Here is a 27,491-nt window from a genome sequence, read left to right as displayed (position 1 = left end):
TCTTAATTTCGATTTAATATTAATAAATTTCCTAATTTCGATTTAATATTAATAAATTTCCTAATTTCGATTTAATATTAATAAATTTCCTAATTTCGATTAATATTAATAAATTTCCTAATTTCGATTTATTATCATTAAATTTCCTAATTTTGATATATATTAATAAATTTCCTAATTTCGATTAATATTAATAAATTTCCTAATTTCGATTTAATATTAATAAATTTCCTAATTTCGATTTAATATTAATAAATTTCCTAATTTCGATTTAATATTAATAAATTTCCTAATTTCGATTTATTATCATTAAATTTCCTAATTTCGATTAATATTAATAAATTTCCTAATTTCGATTTAATATTAATAAATTTCCTAATTTCGATTTAATATTAATAAATTTCTTAATTTCGATTTAATATTAATAAATTTCCTAATTTCGATTAATATTAATAAATTTCCTAATTTCGATTTAATATTAATAAATTTCCTAATGTCGATTTAATATTAATAAATTTCCTAATTTCTATTTAATATTAATAAATTTTCTTAATTTCGATTAATATTAATAAATTTCCTAATTTCGATTAATATTAATAAATTTCTTAATTTCTATTTAATATTAATAAATTTCCTAATTTCGATTTAATATTAATAAATTTCCTAATTTCGATTAATATTAATAAATTTCCTAATTTCGATTTAATATTAATAAATTTCCTAATTTCGATTTAATATTAATAAATTACCTAATTTCGATTTAATATTAATAAATTTCCTAATTTCGATTTAAAATTAATAAATTTCCTAATTTCTATTTAATTTTAATAAATTTTCTTAATTTCGATTAATATTAATAAATTTCCTAATTTCGATTAATATAAATAAATTTCCTAATTTCGATTAATATTAATAAATTTCCTAATTTCGATTAATATTAATAAATTTCCTAATTTCGATTAATATTAATAAATTTCCTAATTTGTTGGTCAATACGGTTGGGAAATCAATTAGTTATCAGAGACTAGCAAGATGGGTGGAAATTCCAAAGCGGCATCTTTCATATGTAAAATAGTCTCTGAGATGGCTATATTTGCTAATGATACTATGCTGTAACCAGGCACGAGGGGAAAACAAATGAACACATATCTAAGGAAATGGCAGAAACACTAGATAAAGACCTCCAATCTGTAGTGGAATGGAGACAAAAATAGATGGTTACATCCAATGCTGCCAAGACTAAGCTTGTTTCCTTCAATAATTGCAAGAAACCTTCTCAACCACCAATAGCAATGGCTAAAGATACATTGCCTGAAAGGACTTCTTTTAAACTCGTTGGCTTAACGTTCACAGGGAAATTGAGTTGGAACAATTACATTGAGAGCATTGCCAGAACCGCTGCAAAGAAGGTGGGCTCTCTCTACTGTGCTAGAAAGTTACTTAGAATATCCTGTACCTCTATAAGGCCACCATTCGCCCATGTATGGAGTATTGTTGTCACATTTGGGCTGGTGCATCCTGCTCGTCTCTCACTCCTGGACAGGGTTCAAAAGAGAGTCGCCAACCTGATAGGTCCTGGACTGTCATCTAAGCTTCAACCTCTGTCTTATCAACGAAATGTTGCATCCCTATGTCTGTTCTACAAGTATTTTAATGGTGAACGCTCCAACGAGCTACAAGCACTAGTACCCCTGACAAACCCAACAAGCAGCAAAATCCCACCCCTACACAGTTGAGATCCCTAGATGTAAGAAAGCCTTCTACTCTAATAGTTTCTTCCCCAGAACTGCAAAACTGATATCCAGAAGTTGAAATGTAATGTGAACAGACATCTTGCTGCTCAACTCCCTACATAGTATCCCTGCAACTTATATCCCTGATAGTAACCCCTTACATCAAAATGGCAACTGTGCCTTGTTTGGGGTGAAAATGGAATAAAAAAATCTTGAAATAACTAATTATCACCAGATAAATTATGATATTACAATTTTCCTCCCACCAAACTATAGGTAACATCTCTTGGCCTTTTTGGTTAGGATCAAAGTGTAGTATCTGTTCTAATACTACACTTAACCTTTTCTGACCTCGATCAGTGGAGGAGAAATCTCTCTAGAGTGAGGCAATTTTTATTTTTGTTCCTTTCCAGAGTACCCTTTTTTGGGGGGAGCTGGATTTTCCCTGCATTAAAAACCGACTTTGTGTTTAACTCTGCCCTCGTGGGGAGGCAAGTAAACAGGAACATATAGTGATGGGATGATTCCAATATTTTCCCCAATTCCGATACAATTCGTGATTCCGATACAATTACCGATTCCGTACTAAATTCGTGATTCTGATACAATTGCCGATTCCGTACTAAATTCCTGATTCCGATACAATTACCGATTCCGTACTAAATTCCTGATTCCGATACAATTACCGATTCCGTACTAAATTCCTGATTCTGATACAATTACCGATTCCGTGCTAAATTCCTGATTCTGATACAATTACCGATTCCGTACTAAATTCGTGATTATGATACAATTACCGATTCCATACTAAATTCCTGATTCTGATACAATTCCCGATTCCGATACAATTCCCGATTCCGTACTAAATTTGTGATTCCGATACAATTCCCGATTCCGTACTAAATTTGTGATTCCGATACAATTCTCGATTCCGTACTAAATTTGTGATTCCGATACAATTCCCGATTCCGATATAATTCACAATTCCGTACTAAATTTGTGATTCCGATACAATTCCCGATTCTGTACTAAATTCCCGATTCCGATACAATTCACAATTCCGTACTAAATTCCCGATTCCGATACAATTCCCGATTCCGTACTAAATTCCCGATTCCGGTACAATTCCCGATTCCGTACTAAATTCCTGATTCCAATACAATTAGCGATTCCGATTATGATTCTTTATAAATCTCTAAATATGTAACTATAAAATTGTTATTTTTCCCAGATTACAGTAAAAACACATGTTATACGTGGTTATATTTTCTCAAAATGTAAAAAAAAAAAAGAATGTTCCGATATTTCCGATTCCGATCAATCGTCCCAACACTGGTAAATAGACACTTGTGTTCAGTATATCGTTTGCTTCCAACTGAATTAAGTAAGCAGAAATGGTCGATATTCCCTAAAAGAAAAACAAACTTGAAATTTCTTATTGCAGCATTATTTTCATTTTTAGATTCCGATATGTAATCTTTCTTGCTGTAATATTGGTGCAAAAATATGACGTTATCTATTTTATGCAATTTTCGTGCAAGCAGATTTCCCACAACCTCTGCACGCTGTTTAGTACAAAGTTATATAACGATGACCTTTTTAAAATTGAGAAGCCATTTTTAATTTTTGTGTGTGCCTTTAACGTTGGAATGTCAAACTGCTTTAATTTCTGCTTCAACAGCTACAAAATATTTTGTCTATTTTTAATTTTAATGTTTTTTTTTTGGGGGGGGGGTCTTAGTTTTTCGTTTATTCTTACTTTTTTTTTTGTTTGTTTGTTTGTTTTTTTTTTTGCAAAAAAAAAAAATTTTCTGTTTCATCACCAAAACAAGTTTTTTTTTTTCCTGATGCAAAAAAAATTTTTTTCACCTTCAACGTTAACAAAATGATTATATTACAATATCAGACGAGTGCTAAAGTTTCTGCCAGTTTGTAGAAGGATTATTTTAAACCATAGTAATTTATTTAATGAATTACTTAAACATATCACCATGATTAATTATTATATTTTTTACACAATATTCTCGGCCATGTTGACCTGAAAATGACCTTCTTTAGTCAACAGAAAGGGAGGTAATCTTCCATCATGATAATGCTCGTCCTCACACAGCACTAATGACTAAAGATCTAGGAAAATTTGGTTGGGAGATCTTGCTCCATCCTTCATATTCACCTCACCTAGTTCCCTCGGATTATCACTTATTTCGAGAATTAGAAAACCATTTAGATGATTTTAGGTTAATATTATGAGAGGAGATTGAACGAGTGGCTTCATGCCTTGTCTGGGGAGATATGCCAGTCTACTTTACCATTTTATACATGTCTAAAGGAAATGCGCATTGATTCATATTTTGCCCCAAATTTAATAGAAATTAGATATTCTATATATATATATATATATATATATAATAGAATATCTAATTAATTCATTCAATAAAGCAAAAATAATAAAATCACTAAAATGGATATTTTTTTCTATTAAATTTGGGGCAAAATATGAATCAATGCGCTTTTGTATAAACAAATTGAGCTTAGGTACTTTAGACAATGTCAAAACATTGTTAATTCACTGCCCGCAAGCAGCAGCCGTATAACGCAACGGTTAGAAGCTCTGACTGTCGTTTGAGCGATCGGGTTTCGATCCTGGCTTGCGGTAGTTGCTTGTCTAGCTGCTCTGATGAGCTGTGAAACAGCGAAACAGTACTGTATGTGGATGACTATGTATATATATTGAACACATAATTATTAAAGTAAAAGTGCACATTAATAGTCCCTAAACATAATGAAAATAAGCTGGAATTGCCAGGGTAAACCCATTATAGAGAATGCATGGTTTATGTTTAGCAAATACGATTTATTTTTACATTATATGAGAACTGTTTAGATAAGGAATTCTATGATAAGTAGAAAATTGTAAATTCTAAATGAACGAGTGCAATGTTAGAAAAAAAAGAAAGAAGTTTTTAAAGGGGAGAAAATGCAGCTCCCCAATAAAAAGCGTTCAGAATGTGAAACAAAAACAAAAATTGTTTTAGTCAAGAAGGATTTCTTCTCCTCTGCCTGAGGGCGAGACTAATACTATGCTTTTATTCGAGACCAAAGGTTGGATATGTTTTGTTTCTGTGATTGCCTGTTAGAAGCAAATTTATTGACATAACATTAATGTGTTCATCTTTTCTTTTTTTTTTCAATCACAGGTTGTCATTCCGGACGTGAGACGATCATTCGTGGAAGATTATATTTGGCCATCAATTCAGGCTAATGGTTGTTACGAAGATCGATACCTCTTGGGTACAGCTCTCGCACGGCCATGCATTGCAAGGTAAAGACACACACACACACACCCACACACACACAAAACTAATCACTGCTTACCAAGACCCAAAGCCTAGTCAAGGATAAGTTTGTAGAGTTTGTCAGGTGAACAGTGCGACAACAGTGTGAGGATCGGTGACGACAGTTGAGGCTGGGCAGAGTTTGATTATTTTAAGAGATGACTGAACAAGAATTTGTTAACATTGGACTTGAAAACGACTGTTATAGTGAGCTGGGAAGTAGTCCTATGATATTGTGTCCCACATAATATTTTAGATTTTTTGATGGAGAGGTTATGTGCTTAGTTGGTTTGGAAGAAAATCGGGATGAAGAACATAACTTGATAGAGTTGTACCTGTCCGTGTTACAGAGGGGTCAAGTTGCGGGTTGCAAAGGTGGACAGTTAGCTGTCTGGACTTGCAAAATGACGTCAAAGGAAAGTCGGTCAGATCCTAGATCAAGGCAGTGATCCTGGATTCAGGTGCGATGGGAATGACGTCAAAGAAGTTCAAAATGGAGGACATAGAATCCCCAGGGATAGGTCAGCGAGACTGACCGAAATTTCAGATAATGCATGGTGGAATGTTCTGATGTCATCTGTTCCAATAAAATAGAGCAGCCAGACAACAACAAAGGAGAGAAACGACGACCACAGGGAAGTAAAGCGGACACATTATCTCTCTGTCATTTTTCACACACACACACACCTCACTCTTCGACCCTTCCATGCTGTCAGCATTGTCACTAGAAAAGAAACATTGTTCAAATCATTCATTTCTGTTACATATTATTTTAAAAGTGTAAGAGACTTTGTTTTGTGTTTACGTCTATTGTGGAGGTATGCCTAATTGTATAGATTTCAAACAAACCCCAATTAGTGATCCAGCTAATTTTATAACACAACATCCGCATCTGACTGAAATAGAATTTTGTCAATTTCAACTTAAAAGCAATGATACCAATTTAATTGACGTGCCAGAAGTACTTGAATTTTTTTTTTTTTTTTTTTTTTTTTTACATAGGCATCAACACTTATCAAGGCCAAGAGGCCACTCGAGGATAAGAGTTAAAGTGTGTACCGTAGAAATTGGACAATATAGTAATCATCAGTAATGGAAATTCGGTAAATTTGTTTTTACTGCATTATTTAAAAAAACATGAGTTTTCGATCTTTATTGTATATACATAACGTATTAATCCTTCTTAAGTAAGAGAAGAATCCAGGTTGTCCTCGACGGTCGTACAGCTAAACAATATGATATAAATGCGGGAGTGCCTCAGGGGTTTATCCTGGGAGCTTTATTATTCCTAATATTGATAAATGACCTCCCTGATAAAATTGTCTTTGAGATGGGTATATTTGCTGATGACACCACGCTCTATAACAGGCACGAGGGGAAAACAAATGAACACATATCTAAGGAAATGGCAGAAACAGTAGATGAAGACCTCCAATCTGTCGTGGAATGTGGACATAAATGGATGGTCACATTCAATGCTGCTAAGACTAAGCTTGTTTCCTTCAATAATTACAACAAACCTTCTCTACCACCAATAGCAATGGCCAAAGGTACATTACTTGAAAGTACTTCTTTTAAACTCCTCTGCATAACGTTCACAGGGAACATGAGTTAGAACAGATACATTGAGAGCATTGCCAAGGCTGCTGCAAAGAAGGTGGGCTCCCTCTACCATGCTAGAAAGTTACTTATGCCTGAAAGTATCTTGTACCTCTATAAGGCCACCATTCGCCCATGTATGGAGTACTGCTGTTACATTTGGGCTGGTGCATCTGCTACTTGGCTCTCACTCCTGGATAGGGTTCAAAAGAGAGTCGCCAACCTAATAGGTTCTGAACTGTCATCTAGGCTCCAGCTTCGGTCCCATCGACGAAATGTTGCATCCCTCTGCCTTTTTTACAAGTATTTTAATGGTGAATGCTCTGACAAACTATAAGAATTTGTACTCCCTCGACGTAAATACCCCCGACAAACCCGACAAGCAGCTAAATCCCACTCCTTCACAGTAAAGATCTTTAAGTGTAAGAAAGCCTTCTACTCCAATAGTTTCTTCCCCGTAACTGCTAGACTATGGAACTCCCTTTCGGGATTCTGCTTTCCCAACTGTACTGACATGCAGAAGTTCAAGTGCAATCTTGCTGCTCATCTCCTTTCATAATACCCCTGCAACTTATGTCTCTGATAGTAGCCCGCTTCTTCAAAGTGGCGCTGTGCCTTGTTTGGAGTGAAAATTTAATAAAAAATGTTTAAAAAAACATGACACAATATCAAAGGAAGTAACACAGTTATGACAAAAATAAGGCAAAACGCACAATTTATTTTAAAAAGTGGCAATAGTTACACACTATTTGCCTCCCCATGAAACTTTCCGATGTTTTTTTAGACAAATTTTATTTTCCCTAATTTTCGATAAAAACTGTTTTCTTTAATAAAGTTTTTTCTTACCTGATCGTTTTTCGTAATTTTTGGATATATTCATTACTGTAACATGACAATTAAGTAGAGCCGGCGCTACCAGATGAGGTTGTCTGAAGATATTGGCTTCCTGAGACGAAAATGCACCTAACACTGATGCTTTTCGTTTTTCTACTTCCTTTTGCAAAACTTAATTATTTTCTGCAAAACCAAAAACAACAACCCACCTTCCCCCCCTCTCCCCTTTTTCTTTCTTCCCATTTCTCTTTCTATCTCCCCCACTTCCTAACTTAAAACATTAATACTGTAACCCTTTTCCCTCTTCCATTGCAAAACTCATTCATGTTCTGCAGAGCAGGGAACAAAAATGATAAAATCCACTATAAAACAACCAAACCAAACACTACAAAGTAGGGATCAAAGATAGAAGAAACTTGAAGAATGAAAGCATTTTACAAAATAACGGGGTGCAACATGAATACTATTTCCAAAATAACGATTTCGCATTAAAAAATCCGAAAGGGGTTGATATGCCGTAAAACAACCAAACCAAACCAAACACTACAAACTAGCGATTGAAGATGCAAAGATCTTGAAGAATAAAAACCTTCTACAAAATAACTGGATGCAACATGAATACTATTTCCAAAATAATTGGAGTCGGCATTAAATAATCCGAAATGGGTTGATATGCCGTAAAAAAAAAAAACCAAAGCAAACCAATTAAGTTTAAGTAGAGACCATTGGTTTGCTTTGAAATTCAATATTAAAAATTTCGAATTTCGCTATTATAGTGTAGTTATACCTTAACTTTTATTTAAGGGAAAACTAGCATACGATGAGAATTGTTCAGTAGACTGGTTTTAGTCGTAAATGAATGCTATGTCCTGGAGTTCCAATCTAGCTTGCCCATCGTAGTTAAATGTTGAGCACAGGATAAGATCCTATTAAGAGGGATCAAAACAGAAACTGATTTAAATTGTCTTTTTTACACCAAGAAATGTCTACGTGCTTCATAATTAGGGCTAGGACAACAGCGTATTCTTTTCATTGTTTTGACTCTCAAATCACTGAAGTTAAGCAACGTTGAGCCTGGTCAGTACTAAAATGGGTGGCCATTTGGGAATACCCGGTGCTGTATCTACTCTCTGCTTATCTCGGCATTGTTTCCAGTCATCTAGCACTTTTCCTTGTCACTGGACTCACACAGTGCTGAATCAGGAGAGGTGTGGCGCTGGGGGATTGTGCAACTGTTACATAGGGTTATCATAGAGGAGCACCAAATTGACGTTTGGTGTATAGCATAAAAGGGGAGGACCATAATTGTATTTGTTGTTATGGAATGATTATCATTAGAATAAAAGGAGATTATGCGTGTCATAAAAGAATTCCGTGTGCGTATGATCGTCTAGTTTCATATGCGGTTGTGTGTGTGTGTTACATGCATTTTCTTCGACATACCTTACTTCATGTGTCGTCGATGTTGATCCATCTGGAATTCATCTTCTCTTGGAGGGAGACTGGTACCAGTTAGACGAAGATTTATCACTCCAAGATGATGAATTGGTTTTATAGTTTTTTATTTTCCTTCCAGATGTCGATACAGAATATGGAAGTGAATCTTGCTTGCTTTGAACACGTCAGCGTCCCCCACCCCCAGTGAAGGGGAGGGAACAGCTATTAAGCCGTCTGTCTTCTTCAAAGCCCAAATCCAGTCTCACAGATCTAGCCAACCTGACCACGTCACTCATACGTAATCTGGTCAGCTGACCCTCGGTTCTGGTAAACGTGTCTACACTCCACGTTTACTCACCTCTCTCTCTCTCTCTCAATCCATTCTGTAACACAACCTTTGCCTCACAATTACACATGCAGCTATCCTTACAGGGGGTATCCATTGTCTCACGAGACTGACTGAAGTATTCACTCAACTTCTTTTCCAGGTGTTGTTTTATAAACATTTTCGTTAACTGAAAAATAACTTTCATATTTTTTTTCATGTATAAAAAAATGTTTTGTAATCACTAAGCCTATGACAACAGCATATTCTTTTCATTGTTCTGACTCTCGAGTGTGTATTCGTTGACATCTTATATGCTTTTATATAGAGTGATGTAGTTCTTGGTTAATTAACTGTGTCGGATATATACTCGAGAGTCAAAACAATGAAAATAATATGCTGTTGTCATAGTCCTGGTAACTAGTTATAATTTTATATCATTAGAACAATATAAAAAAAAAGTAAAAGGAGAAAAAAAAAGAAACTTCTTTAGGCCATGGAATTTCGAAGCTATATGCTTCTCATCAGAAGAGAGGGACCAGAATTATGCAAATATAGATTAAAACTGGCTTGATAACATTTAGATATGAAATAAGAATGAAGGAATACGATAATATGGTAAAAAAAAAATTAAGAAATATTAAAAGTAGTTCCAAAATATAAGAGTAAATCTGAAAAGTAGTATATATTGAGATAGTTGTAAAAAGAAAAATATGGGTCACTGTTGTCATAGCCGTATTCATAACACGTAAATCTATATATCTATAAAAGTGAACGTGTCTGTGTGTGTGTGTGTCTGTGTACATTTCCCTACGCAATAACTCTGTCAATTTTAAGTCTACAGACTCACTGAGATTTGGGAAAATCTTTGTGATTGGTTTTCAGCCAGATATTTGGCTCTTAAGGGGTCAAAGTTCAACGATTTGACGTTTGAGAACTCTACGAAACTCCTCCGCCAATTTTGGGTCTAAACACTTGAAATTTTAGATATAGGTTCCTTGGACATGGATCTAACTTGATCTGAACCCAAAACAATAGATATTAAGGAGTCATAATAGGGGTTAAAGTTTAAAAAATTGACCGCTTTTCTTTTTTTTTTTTTTTTTTGCTCAACATACACCTCCAAACCCCCGGGCAACGCTGGGCTGAAATGCTAGTATTTCATAACACCTATGCAGTTAACAGTCCAATGTTGAGTGCACGAAAACAGACCACACCTCGATCTAGCACATAATATTGCACATACATTTAAACAAAATAAATCCCTCGTGTGAATACTACAAGATAACCGATTTATCACGTTAACCGATTATTACATTTGAATATCTTGAAGGACATTGAATATCTTACCATATTTCAGGCTGTAATAATCATCAAAATAACAATGGAGTTTCAATGGGTTAATATAACGTGAGATTAACATCTCCTTTACATTTTTTTTTTTTTTTTTTTGAACAGGTGACATTTTCTTTTCTTTTTCGTTTTAGTTAACTTTTTTTCTTTTTTTGGAGGGGAGGGGGGCTGTTCTGATATTGTGTAAGATAGCTATGGCGTTCTTTAATACCCATAGTGAATTCACTTTGTCGGCAGATTCAGCTGGTTGAATTTCTGTAGTCGTAGTGGCGTGGTGGCAGTCAGTTTCCATCTTTTCTTCTTTCTGCTGTAGATGTTTTTGTTTTACTTTTCTTTCTGAATAACGACTCTCATAAACGTTACTAATAAGCACAAGAAACGTCAGATATTTTTTGTTTTTGTCCTCTTTTTATGTCCTTTTTTTTTTGTCCTTCCTGGTCATCTTTTTATATTCTTTATCTCCTATGTCCTTTTTTGTCGCCTTATGTCCTTTTTGTCGCCTTATGTCCTTTTTGTCCCCCTTTTTGTCGCCTTATGTCCTTTTTGTCCCCCTTTTTGTCGCCTTATGTCCTTTTTTGTCGCCTTATGTCCTTTTTGTCGCCTTATGCCCTTTTTGTCGCCTTTTGTCCTTTTTGTCCACCTTTTTGTCGCCTTGTCCTTTTTGTCCCTCTTATGTCCTTTTTGTCCCCCTTATGTTCTTTTTGTCCCCTTATGTTCTTTTTGTCCCCCTTTTTGTCGCCTTATGTCCTTTTTGTCCCTCTTATGTCCTTTTTGTCTCCCTTTTTGTCCCCTTTTGTCCTTTTTGTCGCCTTATGTCCTTTTTGTCCCTCTTATGTCCTTTTTGTCCCCCTTTTTGTCGCCTTATGTCCTTTTTGTCCCCTTATGTCCTTTTTGTCTCCCTTTTTGTTCCCTTTTGTCCTTTTTGTCCCCTTATGTCCTTTTTGTCTCCCTTTTTGTCCCCTTTTGTCCCCTTTGTATATCTTATTTTGTCCTTTCTATGTCCTTTATTTGTTCATTGTTCACTCCATTCAGTACAAACAAAAATAATCTTGGCTGTTATAAACTCTGCACAGGGACCCTTGGTAATCGCTCAAAAATCGAAAATAAAACAAAATACTTGCAGAACATTATATTTTCGTGCAATTGTGACATTTATTGGATGTGTTTCTATTTAGTTTAATTTTCGATTTTTGAGCGATGATTAAGGGTTCTCATGTAATCCTTATGACAACCATGATTACTTTCTGCTCTAACTAAACATAGTGAACACAGTTTTTTTGTTTTGTTTGTTTTAACCAAAAAATGCTTTCCAATGAATTAAAACACACAAAAAAATTATCCAGGCAGATAGAATAGTAATTTATCTTGCCTTTGGTAATACTTATTTGTTACATATTTTTTCACTACTTTTTTTTGTTGGCTATAGTAAAAAATACCCCAAGAAATGTCCAATATCCTTTTTTTTTTTCTTTTTTTTTTTGCCCTTTTTGTTTTTTATCTTTTTGTGTTTAAACTTATATGTGCGTTCAGCATAATACCATCCTCCCAGGCATTACTTCTTCCTTTCAAAAAAAATAAATAATGAAATGAGTTTGAGAAATATTTATATGTCAGTGACTAACGGTGTAGCATAGCTGGAGTGTTTTAGTTTAGTATGATCTATTGTCATGAGACCATTTTCCCAGGCATTATCTCTTCCTTTGTGTGTAGGGGGAGGGAAGTGTGTAACAGAATATGCTCCATCCGAGCTCCAATCCCTGGCCCCCCCCCCCTCACCAGCCTTTCACAAAAAACACCCGTCTAGCTGAAACCACTGTCAGTAATTTTCCCCATTTTTATTTGTGCCAAAATCAAAACGTAGATTCCATGAACAAAACTTCTTTCTTAGAAGTGCATGCCTGTGGAACTCTCTTCCGTTTGCCTGTTTTTCACCTGACTACAACTTGGATGCTTTCAAGTCCAACATAAACAAATTCCTGATGAACCGCCCCCTTAAGACACTTACCAAATCTCCAATACTAACTATTACTACGATACTATCCCATTGATTACTGTACACACAATAACCCTTATCCCTGAGTGGCTTCCAGGCCTTGATAAGTGGTGACCTCCATGTAAATAAAAAAATTTTTTTTTTAAATGCAAATGCATGCGAAATGATGTCACCGTAAGGATAAAGAAAAAGACTACAAAAAAAAATGTGTGCATAGAATCCCCAAGGATAGGTCAGCAGGACTGACTGACATTTTAGACAATGCATGGTGGAATGTTCTGACGTCATCAGTTCCAATAAAATAGAGCAACCAAACAACAACAAAGGAGAGAAGCAAGTGGACACATTCTCTTTCTGTCATTTTGCACACACACACACCCCACCCCATGATCCCTCCATGCTGTCAGCATTGTCACTAGAAAATAAGAGACTTTGTTTTGTGTTTATGTCTATTGTGGAGGTACACCTAATTGTACGGATTTCAAACAAACCCCAATTAGTGATCCAGCTAGTTTTATGAATAACACAGCATCCGTATCTGACTGAAATAGAATTAAGTTAGATCCATGTCCAAGGAACCTATATCTAAAATTTCAAGTGTTTAGACCCAAAATTGTCGGATGAGTTTGGTAGAGGTCTCAAAGGTCAAATCGTTGAACCTTGACTCAAAAACGGATTACAAAGATTTTCCCAAATCTCAGTACCCTGTATATCAAATTTTGTGTCTGTAGACTGAAAATTGACAGTTATTGCGTTGGAAAATGTACACCACATTCACTTTCATATTACCTGATTATTAAAACCAAAACAGAGGAGCACGTTCAAGATCATGTTTGAGATCACGCACCAGATCAACTAGTGAGGTCTCCGGGAGTGGAGGCACTGATAGACGGTATAGCATGAGGGGGTAGATGTGAGAATTACAAACCTCCGCTCGACCCTTCAATGTAAGATTTCTCAAGGACCACAAATGGGATGTGGCTTCGACCACTTCCAATACTTCCGACCAATTTTTCTCCTACTGAAGGTCAGGGACAAACCATGTGCCGAGTAGCTTGCAGAGCCCATCAGTCCAGTCAAAGGGTCCCTGAAGGGGCATACCCCTTCAGGCACCAATGCATAAGGCAACAGACTTATCGCACTTGATTTTGGTCTCCATCACCTGTTTATACTGATTTGTTTCTATGTCGACAACTCTAGTCTTGGCACTGCTTGTTACAAGCACAGTCACATCGTCGGCATAGAGACATGGATAATGTTCAAGAGGTCAGGGAAAAGGAGCATGATTGCTTGATGACTCGGGTCCTTTGAAGTTTTACTCCTTTATTCTTGCACAGCACCGTACAATATAAGCTTCTAAAATTGTTATATTTTGCTGTAGCTGATCGTCAAATGTGTTTTAAAGTCTTTTTAATTTCTAAAAAAATCAACTTGCGGCATTTCTCGATTTAAACACTCGTTGGCGATAATAAAAGCACAAACAGCAGGTTATAAAAATATTCTGTTTACTGAAAATATAACCCTTCAATGACAGTTTAGACAAGTTTAATGGCTTGCATGGCAGGGTGATGGTGTGCAGAGAAGAATGCTTAGCATACCTCTTGTATCGCTCTCTCTTGTGGTCTCTTTCCCATCTCTTTTTATTGGCCCAGATGACGTCAACATTTCAACCATGTATTGTGTTGAAATGTGGGTCCAACTCGCTGACCGGGGATTTTACTTCCTACAATTTGCCACCCTTTGGCATAATCTCCTTAAAATTGGGGTCAAAGTTTAAAAAAATTTTAACTCTGTGGTCTCTACCAAATTACTCAGCCAATTTTTTTGTCTAAATATTTGAAATTATATATAAGCGCAAGCCTTTAAATCGGGTTTTGGCCAAAAAGTTATCAATCAGTCAAAGAACGAAAGATTTGACCTTTGCGATCTCTAGCAAACTATTCAGCCAATTTTGGGTCTAAACATTTTAAATTTTACATAAAGGGTATTCAGACATGCGGTAAGCCCTCCGAACAAATTTTATGATTTCACTAAAGTCCGAGTAATTTGAATTTTCACATAAAACATAAAAATTAAATTGAATTTTCACATAAAACATAAAAATTAAACCAAATATAGCTCATTTAGACCCCTCACACCTAGCAGCTGTGTTCCAAAATTCTTAATGATCAGTTAATTATTTTATTATTTAATCCTGTACATACACAGACAGGAAAATCTTGAATCTACATATCTATAAAAGTGAAATTGTCTGTGTGTGTACATTTCTCTACCAAATTACTCTGTCAATTTTCAGTCTACAGACTCGAGATTTGACATAAGGGGTATTGAGATTTGGGAAAACCTTTTTAATCGGTTTTCGGCCAGAAATTTGGCTGTCAAGGGATCAAAGCTCAACGATTTGACCTTTGAAAACTCTACCAAACTCCTCCACCAATTTGGGGTCTAAACACTTGAAATTTTAGATGTAGGTTACTTGGATATGGATCAAACTTTTAATTTGATTTGAGTCCAAAACAATAAATGTTAAGAGGTTAAAATTGGTGTCAAAGTTTAAAAAGATTTTACCTCTGTGGTCTCTACCAAATTACTCAGCCAATTTTTTTGTCTAAATATTTGGAATTATATATAAGGACAAGCCTTTTAATCGGGTTTTGGCCAAAAAGTTATCAATGAGTCAAAGAACGAAAGATTTGACCTTTGCGATCTCTAGCAAACTATTCAGCCAATTTTGGGTCTAAACATTTTAAATTTTACATAAAGTGTATTCAGACATGCGGTAAGCTTTTTAATCAGTTTTGGGGCGAAAATCTGGTTGCCAAGAGGTGAAAGTTGAAAGAGTCAACCTTTGCAGACTCTACCAAGCTCGTCCGCCAATTTTGGGTCTAAACACTTGAAATTTTAGATGTAGGTTACCTGGACAGGAATCAAACTTTTTAATATATATATATATATATATACATATGAACATAAAGTTATGAACAGTACATAGGGTCCGGGCAAAGCTGGGCAGAACTGCTAGTAATAAATAAGATAATTTACTTTGGGTTTTCTTACCATTCTCTCAGACTAGTTTGGAATAATTTGCATGAATTAATATTTTTTTAACATTTCTGGGTTTTTTGTTTTTTTTTTTACTGTTTTTGTTTTGTTACCTTTTCATCATATTTTTTTTTTTTTTTTTTTGATTTCCAATTGTAACATGGCCGACTTGTTGGAAATAATTATAAACATAAATTTTCATGAATTAATATTTTTTAAATATTTCTGATTTTTTTTTTTTTTTTTTTTTTACTGTTTTTTGTTTTGTTACCTTTTCATCATTTTTTTTTTTTTTTTTTTTTGATGTCCAATTGTAACATGGCCGACTTGTTGGAAATAGTTATAAACATAAATTTTCATGAATTAATATTTTTTAAACATTTCTGATTTTGTTTTTTGTTTTTTTTTTTACTGTTTTTTGTTTTGTTACCTTTTCATCATATTTTTTTTTTTTTTTTTTTGATGTCCAATTGTAACATGGCCGACTTGTTGGAAATAGTTATAAACATAAATTTTCATGAATTAATATTTTTTAAACATTTCTGATTTTGTTTTTTGTTTTTTTTTTACTGTTTTTTTGTTTTGTTATCTTTTCATCTATTTTTTTGTTTTGTTATCTTTTCATCTATTTTGCTTCCATTTCCAATTTTCATTTCCCATATCTCTTCCTTCTCCTCTCATTACATCTGCGACGTTTCTCACGTGATCGTTTCTCTAATGTGCTTTCTCTCCTTTTTTCTTAGTGACGTCATTTTACATTTACATTTGTCTGTCCGCACTTTCCTCAATAACTACGCCTTGGAATTTTTGAAATTTTGCACAGACATTAAACATGATGTGAGTAAAAAAAGTAACAGAACGGAATTTCCGGAAAACTCCGGTTGCTCCCGACCCAACCCCTAGGGGTGACTTTTGGGCTAAAATGGCTAAAATTGACACTGTTGTGCTTATTAAAAAAAATTGATGCCTTGGATTTTTATAAAACTTTCTGAAAAGTTGTAACTAACTGATTTCTATATAATTTTGTTTGCCTATACTTCGCGATAACTCTTGGGTGTGCCCCAGGGGCTCTTTTAGGGCTAATAAAACACTCCATTTTTGGGACTATTTTACCATATTTGTCCAAAATTTTCTGTGTATGTCTATTTAGCAATTTTGCATGGTGATGAACTCAAATTTAAATATGTTAAGACCCTGGGGACTTTTTATGGCTAAATGGGTTGGAGGGGATGATGGACTTACTCATTTCTTTTTTGCATAGTGCAGAACTCAAGTTTACATATGTTAGCGCCTAAAACTGCACTGTTTGTTCATTTTCACCAGGATTTGACGTCCCCTGGGGACTTTTGGGGCTAAATGGGGGGGGGGGGTAAAATGCTGAACTTAGTCATTATTTTATGCCTCGTTCACTGTGCACTCATGGGGGACCATGCATGCTTTACTTGTTTTTTATGGAAATCGGTCCAAACAAGACATGAAGCCACTTAATATAAAAAAGCTAACAATAAAGAAAGATGATTAGTGCAAAGACAGTAGATGCCTATTGACTTTAGTCTTGAAAAGATGGAGACCATAGGTAGGAGGAAAACAGTGAGCAGGAAGAGAGTTCCACAAACTAGTTTGAAATAGACATAAATTTGCATGAATTAATATTTGTTTAACATTTGTTTTCTTTTGGGTTTTTTTGTTTTGTTTTTTTTTTTGTTTTATTACCTTTCCATCTTTTTTTTTTTTTGTTTTAATTTCCAATTGTAACATGGCCATTGTGCTCAAACCGTGTTCGTTTCAGTTCAAACCTCTTTCAGACTCCTATGCCATCGGGTACCATTGAAAAGGAACAATCAAACAAAAATAAATAAATCCGACTCGGCTTTTTTTTTTCTGTTTTAACAAAAGGTATTTTTTCTAACTGTTCATTTTGTTCGCCATGAGATTAAGAAAACCCTGCCGTCTCAACACCAGCTTAAAAGCCTCTTGCCACCATGGGACCACATGTTCATCTTCCCCAGCAGCATTTTTTTTTTCGCTCCTCGACTACTCGACAGCCATTTTTCATCTTCGATTTTACACATTCCTCTTTTGTGGCACTTTGCTTCTTTTCCGACCACATGAAGCATTCTTTTTTCTTCTGACATAAGCCTGTACACACTTCCTAATTTATATATGTGCTTTTAACGGCTACTGCTGCTAATATCTTCGCAAGCTATCTATCCTACAGCTCTTGCTGATATTTTCACACGCGCCCCTTTTTATTTATTTTTTTTTTATAAGGGAATCGCTTATCAAGGCCCAGAGAGGCCACTCGAGGATAAGGGTTAAAGAGTGTAGAGTGGTCAAAAGGACAATATAGTAATCGTTAACAGTGTAAATTTGGTAAATTGGATTACTTAAGGGGGACGGCTCATCAAGAACTTGTTTACATTGGACTTGAAAACTGACATATTGTAGTCAGCTGGAAAGAAAGGAAACAGAAGAGAGTTCCACAGGCGTGCAGTTCTAAGAAATAAACTTTGTTCGTGGAATCTATGTTTAGGTTTAGGTACAGATAAAGAATGGGGGAAATTATTGATATTGTTTTCACTGTTGCATATAATTTTAATTTTCCATATCTCCTCCTCTTTTTCTAGTGCAATGGTTGAAGTCGCTAAAGCCGAAGGAGCCCAGTTCGTCTCCCATGGTGCTACAGGAAAAGGAAATGACCAAGTTCGTTTTGAATTGACCTCCTATTCCCTTTATCCAAAAGTTGAGGTCAGTAAAAATAGTGTGTTTTTTTTTTTGTTTTTGTTTTTTGTTCGATACTTTTTATTTATTAGGAAAAATGAAATAAAAAGTAAAAATTTTTCACAAATAATTGTGAAAAATTTTTTTAAATTTTATTTTTCCTTTATGTATTTTGATTATTTTTTTCTTTTGTCTTTATTTTATTATGTATTATTTATTTTATTATTTATTATTTATTTTACATTTTTAGTTCTGCTTTCTTTTTTTTAATTGTTTTAAAAATTTGCTCTTTTCTTTTTTTTCGTTTCTTTTTCTTTTTTCGTTTCTTTTTCCTTTTTATTTTCTTTTTATTTTATCTTTTGTTTTTCTTTTTTATTTTAGTTTTTTTTATTTTTCTTTTCTTAATTTTGCTTTCATTTTTTGCTTTCTTTCTCTTTTTCTTTTCTTAGTGTATTTTTTATTTTATTTTTTCTCATTTCTGTTTTTATTTTCTTGTATTTATTTTATTTCCGTTCATTTTTTAAATTGCTTACATCTTCAGTAAAAAGAAAGTAAAACAAAACAGAAGAAAAAATTTTTTTTAAAAATTAAAAACAAAAGAAAAGAGTTGTATTTCTTTCGCTTTTAATTTTTTCTTTTTTTTTTTTTTTTTTTTTCATTTCTAACCCCAAACAAGACAGAGTGCCACTTTTATGTAGGGGTTACTATCGGAGTCATAATTTGCAGGGATACTATGTAGGAAGATAAGCAGCAAGATGTTTGTTCACATTACACTTAAACTTCTGCATGTCAGTACAGTTGGGAAAGCAGAATCCCAGAAGGTAGTTCCAAAGTCTAACAGTTCTGGGGGAAGAAACTATTGGAGTAGAAGGCTTTCTTACATTTAGAGATCTCTACTATGTAGAGGTGGGATTTTGCTGTTTGTCGGGCGATTTTACGGCGAGGGGGCACAAGTGCTTGTAGTCCGTCGGAGCATTCACCATTAAAATACTTTTAGAACAGGCAGAGGGATGCAACATCTCGTCAATGGGATAGAAGCTGAAGCTCAGATGACAATTCAAGACCTATCAGGTTGATGACTCTCTTTTGAACCCAGCCCAGGAGTGAGAGACAAGTAGCAGATGCACCAGCCCAAATGTGACAACAGTACTCCATACATGGGCGAATGGTGGCTTTCAAGCATTTAATTTTCTAGCATGGTAGAGAAAGCCCATCTTCTTCACAGCAGCCTTGGCAATGCTTTCAATGTATCTGTTCCAACTCATGTTCCCTGTAAATGTTAGGTCGAGGAGTTTAAAAGAAGTACTTTCAGATAGTCTTTAGTCATAGCTATTGGTAGTTGAGAAGGTTTCTTGTAATTATTGAAGGAAACAGCTTAGTTTTGGCAGCATTGAATGTGACCATATCCCCTTTCCACTACAAATTGGAGGTCTTAATCTAGTGTTTCTGCCATTTCCTTAGATACGTTATAGCGACTCCCCCTTTGAACCCTGTTCTATTTCTGTTGGACTTTTTGTTGTTTTTCTCTCTTGAAAATTAATTTTGTATTTCATTTTTTAATATTTGGAAAGTTTTAAAAAAATCGAATTAATACGATAAGAATGAATATACTTTCAGTGCATACGTTTATTTAATTTCAAACTTGACAGACTGGGAGAAAAAATAGGTTGAGGAAAGGGTTGTGCATTTTATTCACGATTTCATTTATGGCATTTTTGAAGCAACCTGTACTTTGATTAAATCTCTCTCTCTCTCTCTCTCTCTCTCTCTCTCTCTCTCTTTCTCTCTCTCATTACATTATTGTTTCTCACGGTTGATTAATGCCTGACCTCAACTTAAATTCTTTTTATTCTTTTTTTTTTTTTTTTTTTTTAAGATAATGTCACTTCAAATATAGGCAAAGGTCATTCACTCTTAAAACAAAAAGCCGTTTAAAGCCAGAGGTTATCTACAAGTAAATAGATAATAAAAAGTTGGACGTGCAGTTGGATGTTGCTTACTGATAGATATGAGAGTTTGTCTAAAAAAATAAAAATAATTCAAGATTATTTGAAGTTATATCAAAATTTCTAATCGCGTATATCCAGCAAATATTATTAAAAAATGAAAAGCAAAATATTTCGATTGCAAAAGTCTTTGCTTCGTCAAAGAGACCTTCTTGCTTAGCTTAACTAACCAATCAGACTTATTGCTATTCTCGCCAGTGGATTTATGTTTTCATCAGCTAATAACTGGGCTTTATTCAGACAAGGTTCGGTTGACTTCTATTTTCTCTTCTATTCTGTTTTGGGTCTGTTGTAACATAGCAACAATAAAAATAACATCTATATATCTATAAAAGTGAAATTGCCTTTGTGTGCGTACATTTCCCTACCAAACTACTCTGTCAATTTTCAGTCTACAGACTTCAGATTTGGGAAAATCTTTTTAATCAGTTTTTGGCCAGAAATTTGGCTGTTATAGAGTCAAAGTTCAACGATTTGATCTTTCAAAACTCTACTAAACTCCTCCACCAATTTGGGTTCTAAACACTTGAAATTTTAGATGTAGGTTACTTGGACATGGATCAAACTTTTTAATTCGATTTGAGCTCAAAACAATAAATGTTAAGGGGTCAAAATTGGGGTCAAAGTTTAAAGATTTTACCTTTGCGATCTCTACCAAATTATTAAAGACAATTTCTGGTCTAAACATTTGAAATTTTACATAAAGTATATTTAGACATAGCGCAAGCTTTTTTATCGGTTTCGGGCTGAAAAATTGGCTGCCAAGGGGTCAAATTTCCAAAGATTTGACATTTGCGGTCTCTACCAAACTATTCAGCCAATTTTGGGGCTAAACATTTGAAATTTTACATAAAGTGTATTCAGACATGCAGCAAGCTTTTTAATAAGTTTTTGGGGTGAAAATTCGGCTGCCAGTAAGTTAAAGTTGAAAGAGTTGACCTTTACAGACTCTATCAAACTCCTCCGCCAATTTTGTGTCTAAACACCTGAAATTTTAGATGTAGGTTACCTGGACATGAGTCAAACTTTTTAATATATATATATATGCATATGCACATAATGTTATGAACAGCACATTGGGCCCAAGCAAAGCCGGGCTGAACTGCTAATAAATATAAGAACAAAAATATAAGCATTAGAAATAGCAATAATCCAAACCCGAATAGCAATCATACAAATGAAAGTAAAATATAGGTAATAATGAAAAAAAAAGCCTTGCAAGTGTAGAACTCGTGCACTTTATTGCTTACCAAGCCACAATAATATCACTGTATCACAAGATATAGTGAAACTTGTCCAAGGATAACTATTTTATTTATAACTAGCAAGCCGCCCGGCATTGCTCGGTTTTAAAATCCACTTAAATATGATATTTTGATTAATGCAGATTTCATATTTGCTATTATATTGGACCCAATATATAGTAATGATTTTAAAAGTTAAAAAAAAAAAACAATGACTCGTGCGTCACCACCGAGAATCGAAACCAAAACGTTCAGCTCACGATTTACTTTTTCCTTTGACGTTAATGCCTGAGCTATGAAGACATGTTTGCTGCAAGGCTAAAAATTAAAACATGAACCAATAGCTATTACGTTATGGATGCATATTTGTAATGCTGTCGTTCAACCTTCACCTGGCAAATTTCATTTTTTAAATTTTCACACTTTTGTACCGATTTTCCCCGGCTAAAACCTAAATATAAAGTTTCGCATGGGTTCATATATCCTATATATTAAGCTTCATGTCTGTAGACTAAAATCTGACGGTTTGATAGGCAGAATTTTTAAACAAATATATATACACATACATAAATATATATGGCAAGAGGTTTGTGTTTACTATAACTTTTTTACGCAAATATTACGCAAGTATAAATCATGTAAGATATCTGCATGAATATAATTACACGTAATAGTTGATTTAAGATAAACATCCCATAAGAAAACCGAAAAAAACTGATAGGGAATTAATTAAAAGAATATGCAAGTTAACTAGATCTTTTGCAGATGAATGCAATTCCACGACCTATATATAACAAAGTTGTATTTTCTTTTTAAATAAATAGAAAAAAGGATTTTTAATATGAATAGTAATACACAAAACAAATATAGTAGTGTTTATAAAAGTGAAAGTGTGTGTGTGTCTGTGTACATTTCCCTATGCAATAACTCTATCAATTTTTAGTCTACAGACTCGAAATTTGATATACAGGGTACTGAGATTTGGGAAAATCGATAGGATTGATTTTCGGCCAGAAATTTTGCGATTAAGGGGTCAAAGTTCAACGATTTGACCTTTGAGAACTCTACCAAACTCCTCCGACAATTTGGGGTCTACACACTTGAAATTTTAGATATAGGTTCCTTGGACATGGATCTAACTTAATAAATTGATTTGAGCCCAAAACAATAAATGTTAAGGGGTCAAAAAAGGGGCCAAAGTTTTTGCCTCTGCGGTCTCTTCCAAATTACTCAGACAATTTCTTGTCTAAATATTTGAAATTTTACATAAAGGATATTCAGAGATAGGGCAAGCTTTTTCATCGGTTTGGGTCGAAAATTTTTAGTTACCAATATTTTTTTCCTTTAGGAAATTTACATTAGTCTCTAATCTTTCAAATACAATCAAAAAGTAGTCGGAAAAACTACAAAAAAATGATGAATTGGCTTTCAAAACTAGGTCTCCCTATCTTTATTCGTCCATTTTTGCCCATCCCTAGTATTAACAATATTCATAAAAAAAAAAAATTACAATAGTTTTAAATACCTCTTCTACAAACTGGCAGACACTTTTGCCCCAACATGATAACTTACGTTTGTAATAGTGAAAAGAAAAAAAATTTGCATCAGGAAAAAAAAACTTGTTTTGGTGATGAAAGAGAAAAATGTTTTTGCATCAGAAAAAAAGAAATAAAGAAAGAAAAAAACAAAAAACTTAAAAAGAAGAAGAAAAGCATTAAAATAAAAAAATGTACAAAATATTTTGTAGCTGAAACAGAAATTAAAGCAATTTGACTTTCTAACCTTAAAGATGCACACAAAAAATTAAAAATGGCTCCTCCATTTTTAAAAAGGTCAAGGTTTAAAATCTCTCTTATAAAACCGGTAAAAACTTTTGCACCAAGCTGATGAATGACATTAAAATGGTATACTATTCTAAAGCTTCTAATATAAAGTAAGAAAATTTTAAATCTCGAGATGGTCTTGTTCCGAATCTTGTGGGTTTTGAAAATTTCCATTAGCAACCCTGTCATATCCAGAAATACGGATCCAAGTATCCAATTGCCAGGAAGGCAAAAACCAAGCTTCTATCTTTACATCATCAACGCTCTGATCCCCATCTGGCATCAATTGAAATGGATGGCTCTCGTCTTGGGGAGGCTCCATGTTTTGACAAGCTTCTGGGTTTGACTTTTACTCCTGATCTGAAACGGAACACATATATCAGTCTGTTGTCAAGGTTGCTGGGAGAATAGTGGGATCCTTCTACCGCTCCAGAAGATATCTCACTACTGATGCAATTCTCTATCTGTATAAAAGCCAATTATGTCCAAGGATAGAGTACTGCTGCCTTGACAGAGTACAAAATAGACTTTGTGGCTTAGTGGGGGATGCCCTTTTCTCTTCCCTGCAACCTCTCTCCCACAGAAGAGACGTTGCAAGCCTGTCTTTGTTTTATCATTATTTCCATGGCATGTGCTCGTCTGAGTTCCAATCTCTGGTCCCCTCCCTTGCCAATCTTTCATGAAAAACACTCGTCTAGCTGAAACTACTATCAATAATTTCCCCCACTTTTTATCTGTGCCTAAATCAAAACGTAGATTCCATGAACAAAGCTTCTTTCTTAGAAGTGCACGCCTGTGGAACTCTCTTCCGTTTGCCTGTTTCCCACCTGACTACAACTTGGATGTCTTCAAGTCCATCATAAACAAATTCCTGATGTATCGCCCCCTTAAGTAAGACACTTTATCAAATCTCCAATACTAACGATTACTACGATACTATCCGATTGATTACTGTACACGCAATAACCCTTATACCCGAGTGGCTTCTGGGCTTTGATAAGTGGTGACCTCCATGTAAAAAAAAAAAAGCTAAAGTATATTAGGGCCATTTTTAGTTTAAGATGGCAGCTTGTTATATCAAGGGAGATAACAAATAATCATATGGTATTGCTAATGTTGAAAGATTAGCGGGGGGGAGGGGACAACAAATAACTCATAACAAATGCATTAAAACTTGATTTGCTACTGATCTGTATATTTTTAACGTGTGGAATCTGAGGAGGGGGGTGGGGGTCACATTATTAAAATTATTCCCATTGTTATTGTAGGTAAAAATGCTCTTTCGTATAAACTTGCCCGAGTGTTTGGAGATGTGTGTTGGTTGAGCAAAAAAAAAAAAAAAAACAAAGTGGTAGTAAGCGAGCAGGCTCGAACCCACATCACAAAGGAGGAAAAGAATGTGAAAAAAAAAACATGGCATCTTTGCTGTTGCGTCCATCGCCAAACTGGAAGTTTAAAGCTAGTCAATCGAAAAGAGGCGATGACTTTCGAAAATATCGCCGAAAAAAAAGCGACCCCCACCTTGTAGAAAGTTCCCAGTTGAGGGTGAAGGAATTAATGTTTTGGGCCAATTTTTCGATATTTGTCGTCTGAAGGGTCGAGCTTCAAAACGATACCGATCTTGTGAAAATCTGTCGTCGCTGTCGAAAGTTTATAGGCAGACATATATGCATACAAACATACAAAGGTATCGCAAACAAAGGTAAGCAAATAAATGACACACACACACACACATACACACATATATATATTGATTGGGACGATTCAAAAAATTTTTTGAATTCTCATGCAATTACCGATTCAGTTTTAAATTCCTGATTCCGATACACACACATATTCCCATATATATATATATATATATATATATATATATTAATAATGGGACGATTCCAAATTTTTTTCCAATTGATACAATTACTGATTCTGATTCACACACACATATTATATATATACATATATATATATATATATATATATATATATATATATATATATATATAATGGGATGATTCCAAATTTTTTTTCCAATTCTGATACAATTACCGATTCTGTTTTAAATTCTCAATTCCGATACAATTACCGATTCTGATTCACACACACACACACACACATATATATATATATTAATAATGGGACGATTCCAATTTTTTTTCCAATTCCGATACAATTACTGATTCCAATTCACACACATAATTCGATCTGTGGTAGTCAAATACTCTAAGCTATATCTCCAGATTATAATAAATGTTTTATTTTTAAAGAAAAATTGATTCGCTAAGATTTTGCCGGTGTAACATATTGCCAGGGCTGCTGCGAAGAAGGTAGGCTCTCTCTACTGTGCTAGAAAACTACTAACACCCAAAAGTACCCTGTACCTCTATAAGGCCACCATTTGGCCATGTATGGAATATTGCTGTAATATTTGGGCTGGTGCATCTGCTACTAGTCTTTCGCTCCTAGACAAGGTTCAAAGGAGAGTCGCCAATCTGATAAGCTCTGAATTGGCATCTAAGCTTCAGCCTCTGTCCCATCGACAAAATGTTGCATCCCTCTGCCTGTTCTAGAAGTATTTTAATGGTGAATACTCTGACGAACTGCAAGTACTTGTGCCCCCACGACTTAAACACCCTCGACAAACCCGACAGACAGCTAAATCCCACCCCACACTGTAGAGATCCCTAGATGTAAAAGATCTTTCTACTCCAGTAGTTTCTTCCCCAGAACCGCTAGACTTTGGAATTCCATTCCAGGTCCTTGCTTCCTCAACTGTACTGATGTGCAGAAGTTCAAGTGTAATGTGAACCGACATCTTGCTGCCCAAATCCCTACATAGTACCCCAGTAGTTGTTGTCCCTGATAGTAACCCCCTACACCAAAGTGGCAATGTGCCTTGTTTGGGATGAAAATGTAATAAAAAAAATATATATATTCTCTGTACAAATTATTCTTTTTATTTATAAGAGAGAAAACCTATTTTAAGATCGGATTTTTTTTTTCGATTTTTGATGCTTATCGGATGAATTTCTGTACAAAACATATCTAAGAACACTGCCAGACATATAAATTATCTTTGTGTGAAATTTGCAAAAGATAGGCTCAGCCGTTTTGGAACCTGTGAGGAAGGAACTCGCACACACACAACGTGACATATATTTGTTTACTGTTTTTGGGGAAAGAATTCCAACAAAGTGCTCGATTACAAAGAAAAACCTTTATCAATATAAGAGCTTAATATTTATTTATTTAAAATTGTACAGAAAGTCAGAAAAAAAACATTGATACCATTAACTGGTCCCCCCTTATGTTAGGCTTGAAACCGATGGTACCAATGTTTTTCTGACCTTCTGTACAATTTTAAATAACTCTATATATATATAAAAGGCTATATGTCTCTCTCCATATTTTCAAACTCTATTTCTGCCGAAAGTAAAAGTCGCAGAGTGGTGCTATGAGCCTCAATTGATTGGATTTTTTATGGACCTTTCTTTTATGGGTCTTTAGTCGGTTAAAATAGTTTTTTAAAGGGGTCAAAAAATGGGTCAAAATTGAAAAAATCGTTTTACATTTTGTACATTCATCTTAGTTTATTTTTAATTTTTAATCAATCCATATGCGTGTCACGTTGGTACAGTTGTCATCAGATTTGAATGCTATAGTTTCGGTTTCGATTCTAACTGATGGCACCCAAATACTTTAATTTTGAAATCATTTTCTGAACGTATATATCGTTCATTGGATAAAACAGGGGAGGGTAGAGCGGTGGCCCTTGATATATCTAAAGCTTTTAACAGGGTATGGCACGATGGTCTTCTAAGGAAAATTAGATCATATGGAATCACTGGAAGAATTCATAATGTAATTAAATCCTTCTTAAGTAATAGAAAATCAAAGTTGTCCTCGACGCTCGTACATCCAAACAATATGACATAAATGCTTTATCCTTGGACCTCTATTATTCCTGATATTCATAAACGACCTCCCTGATAAAATTGTTTCGGAGATGGGTATATTTGCCGATGACACCACTCTCTATAACAGATATGAGG

At 34.5% G+C, this 27,491-nt stretch overlaps 1 protein-coding gene across 2 annotated transcripts in view; it reads left to right on the top strand.

Annotated features, from left to right (window-relative positions):
- Positions 1-27,491, top strand: part of LOC145268711 (argininosuccinate synthase-like) — a 93,938-nt gene that overhangs the window by 39,838 nt on the left and 26,609 nt on the right. For both annotated transcript variants that reach the window (XM_080124251.1, XM_080124252.1), the window contains exons 4-5: positions 4,931-5,055; positions 18,279-18,399. In XM_080124251.1, the coding sequence (XP_079980377.1) occupies positions 4,931-5,055; positions 18,279-18,399 (246 nt within the window). The remainder of the gene's footprint in view (positions 1-4,930; positions 5,056-18,278; positions 18,400-27,491) is intronic.

This window comes from Euprymna scolopes, chromosome 44 (genome assembly GCF_053919585.1).
Source record: "Euprymna scolopes isolate OS-2025 chromosome 44, ASM5391958v1, whole genome shotgun sequence".
Lineage (NCBI taxonomy): Eukaryota > Metazoa > Mollusca > Cephalopoda > Sepiida > Sepiolidae > Euprymna > Euprymna scolopes.
Note: the sequence above shows the minus strand (reverse complement) of the source record. Positions and strands in the feature narration are given on the sequence as shown.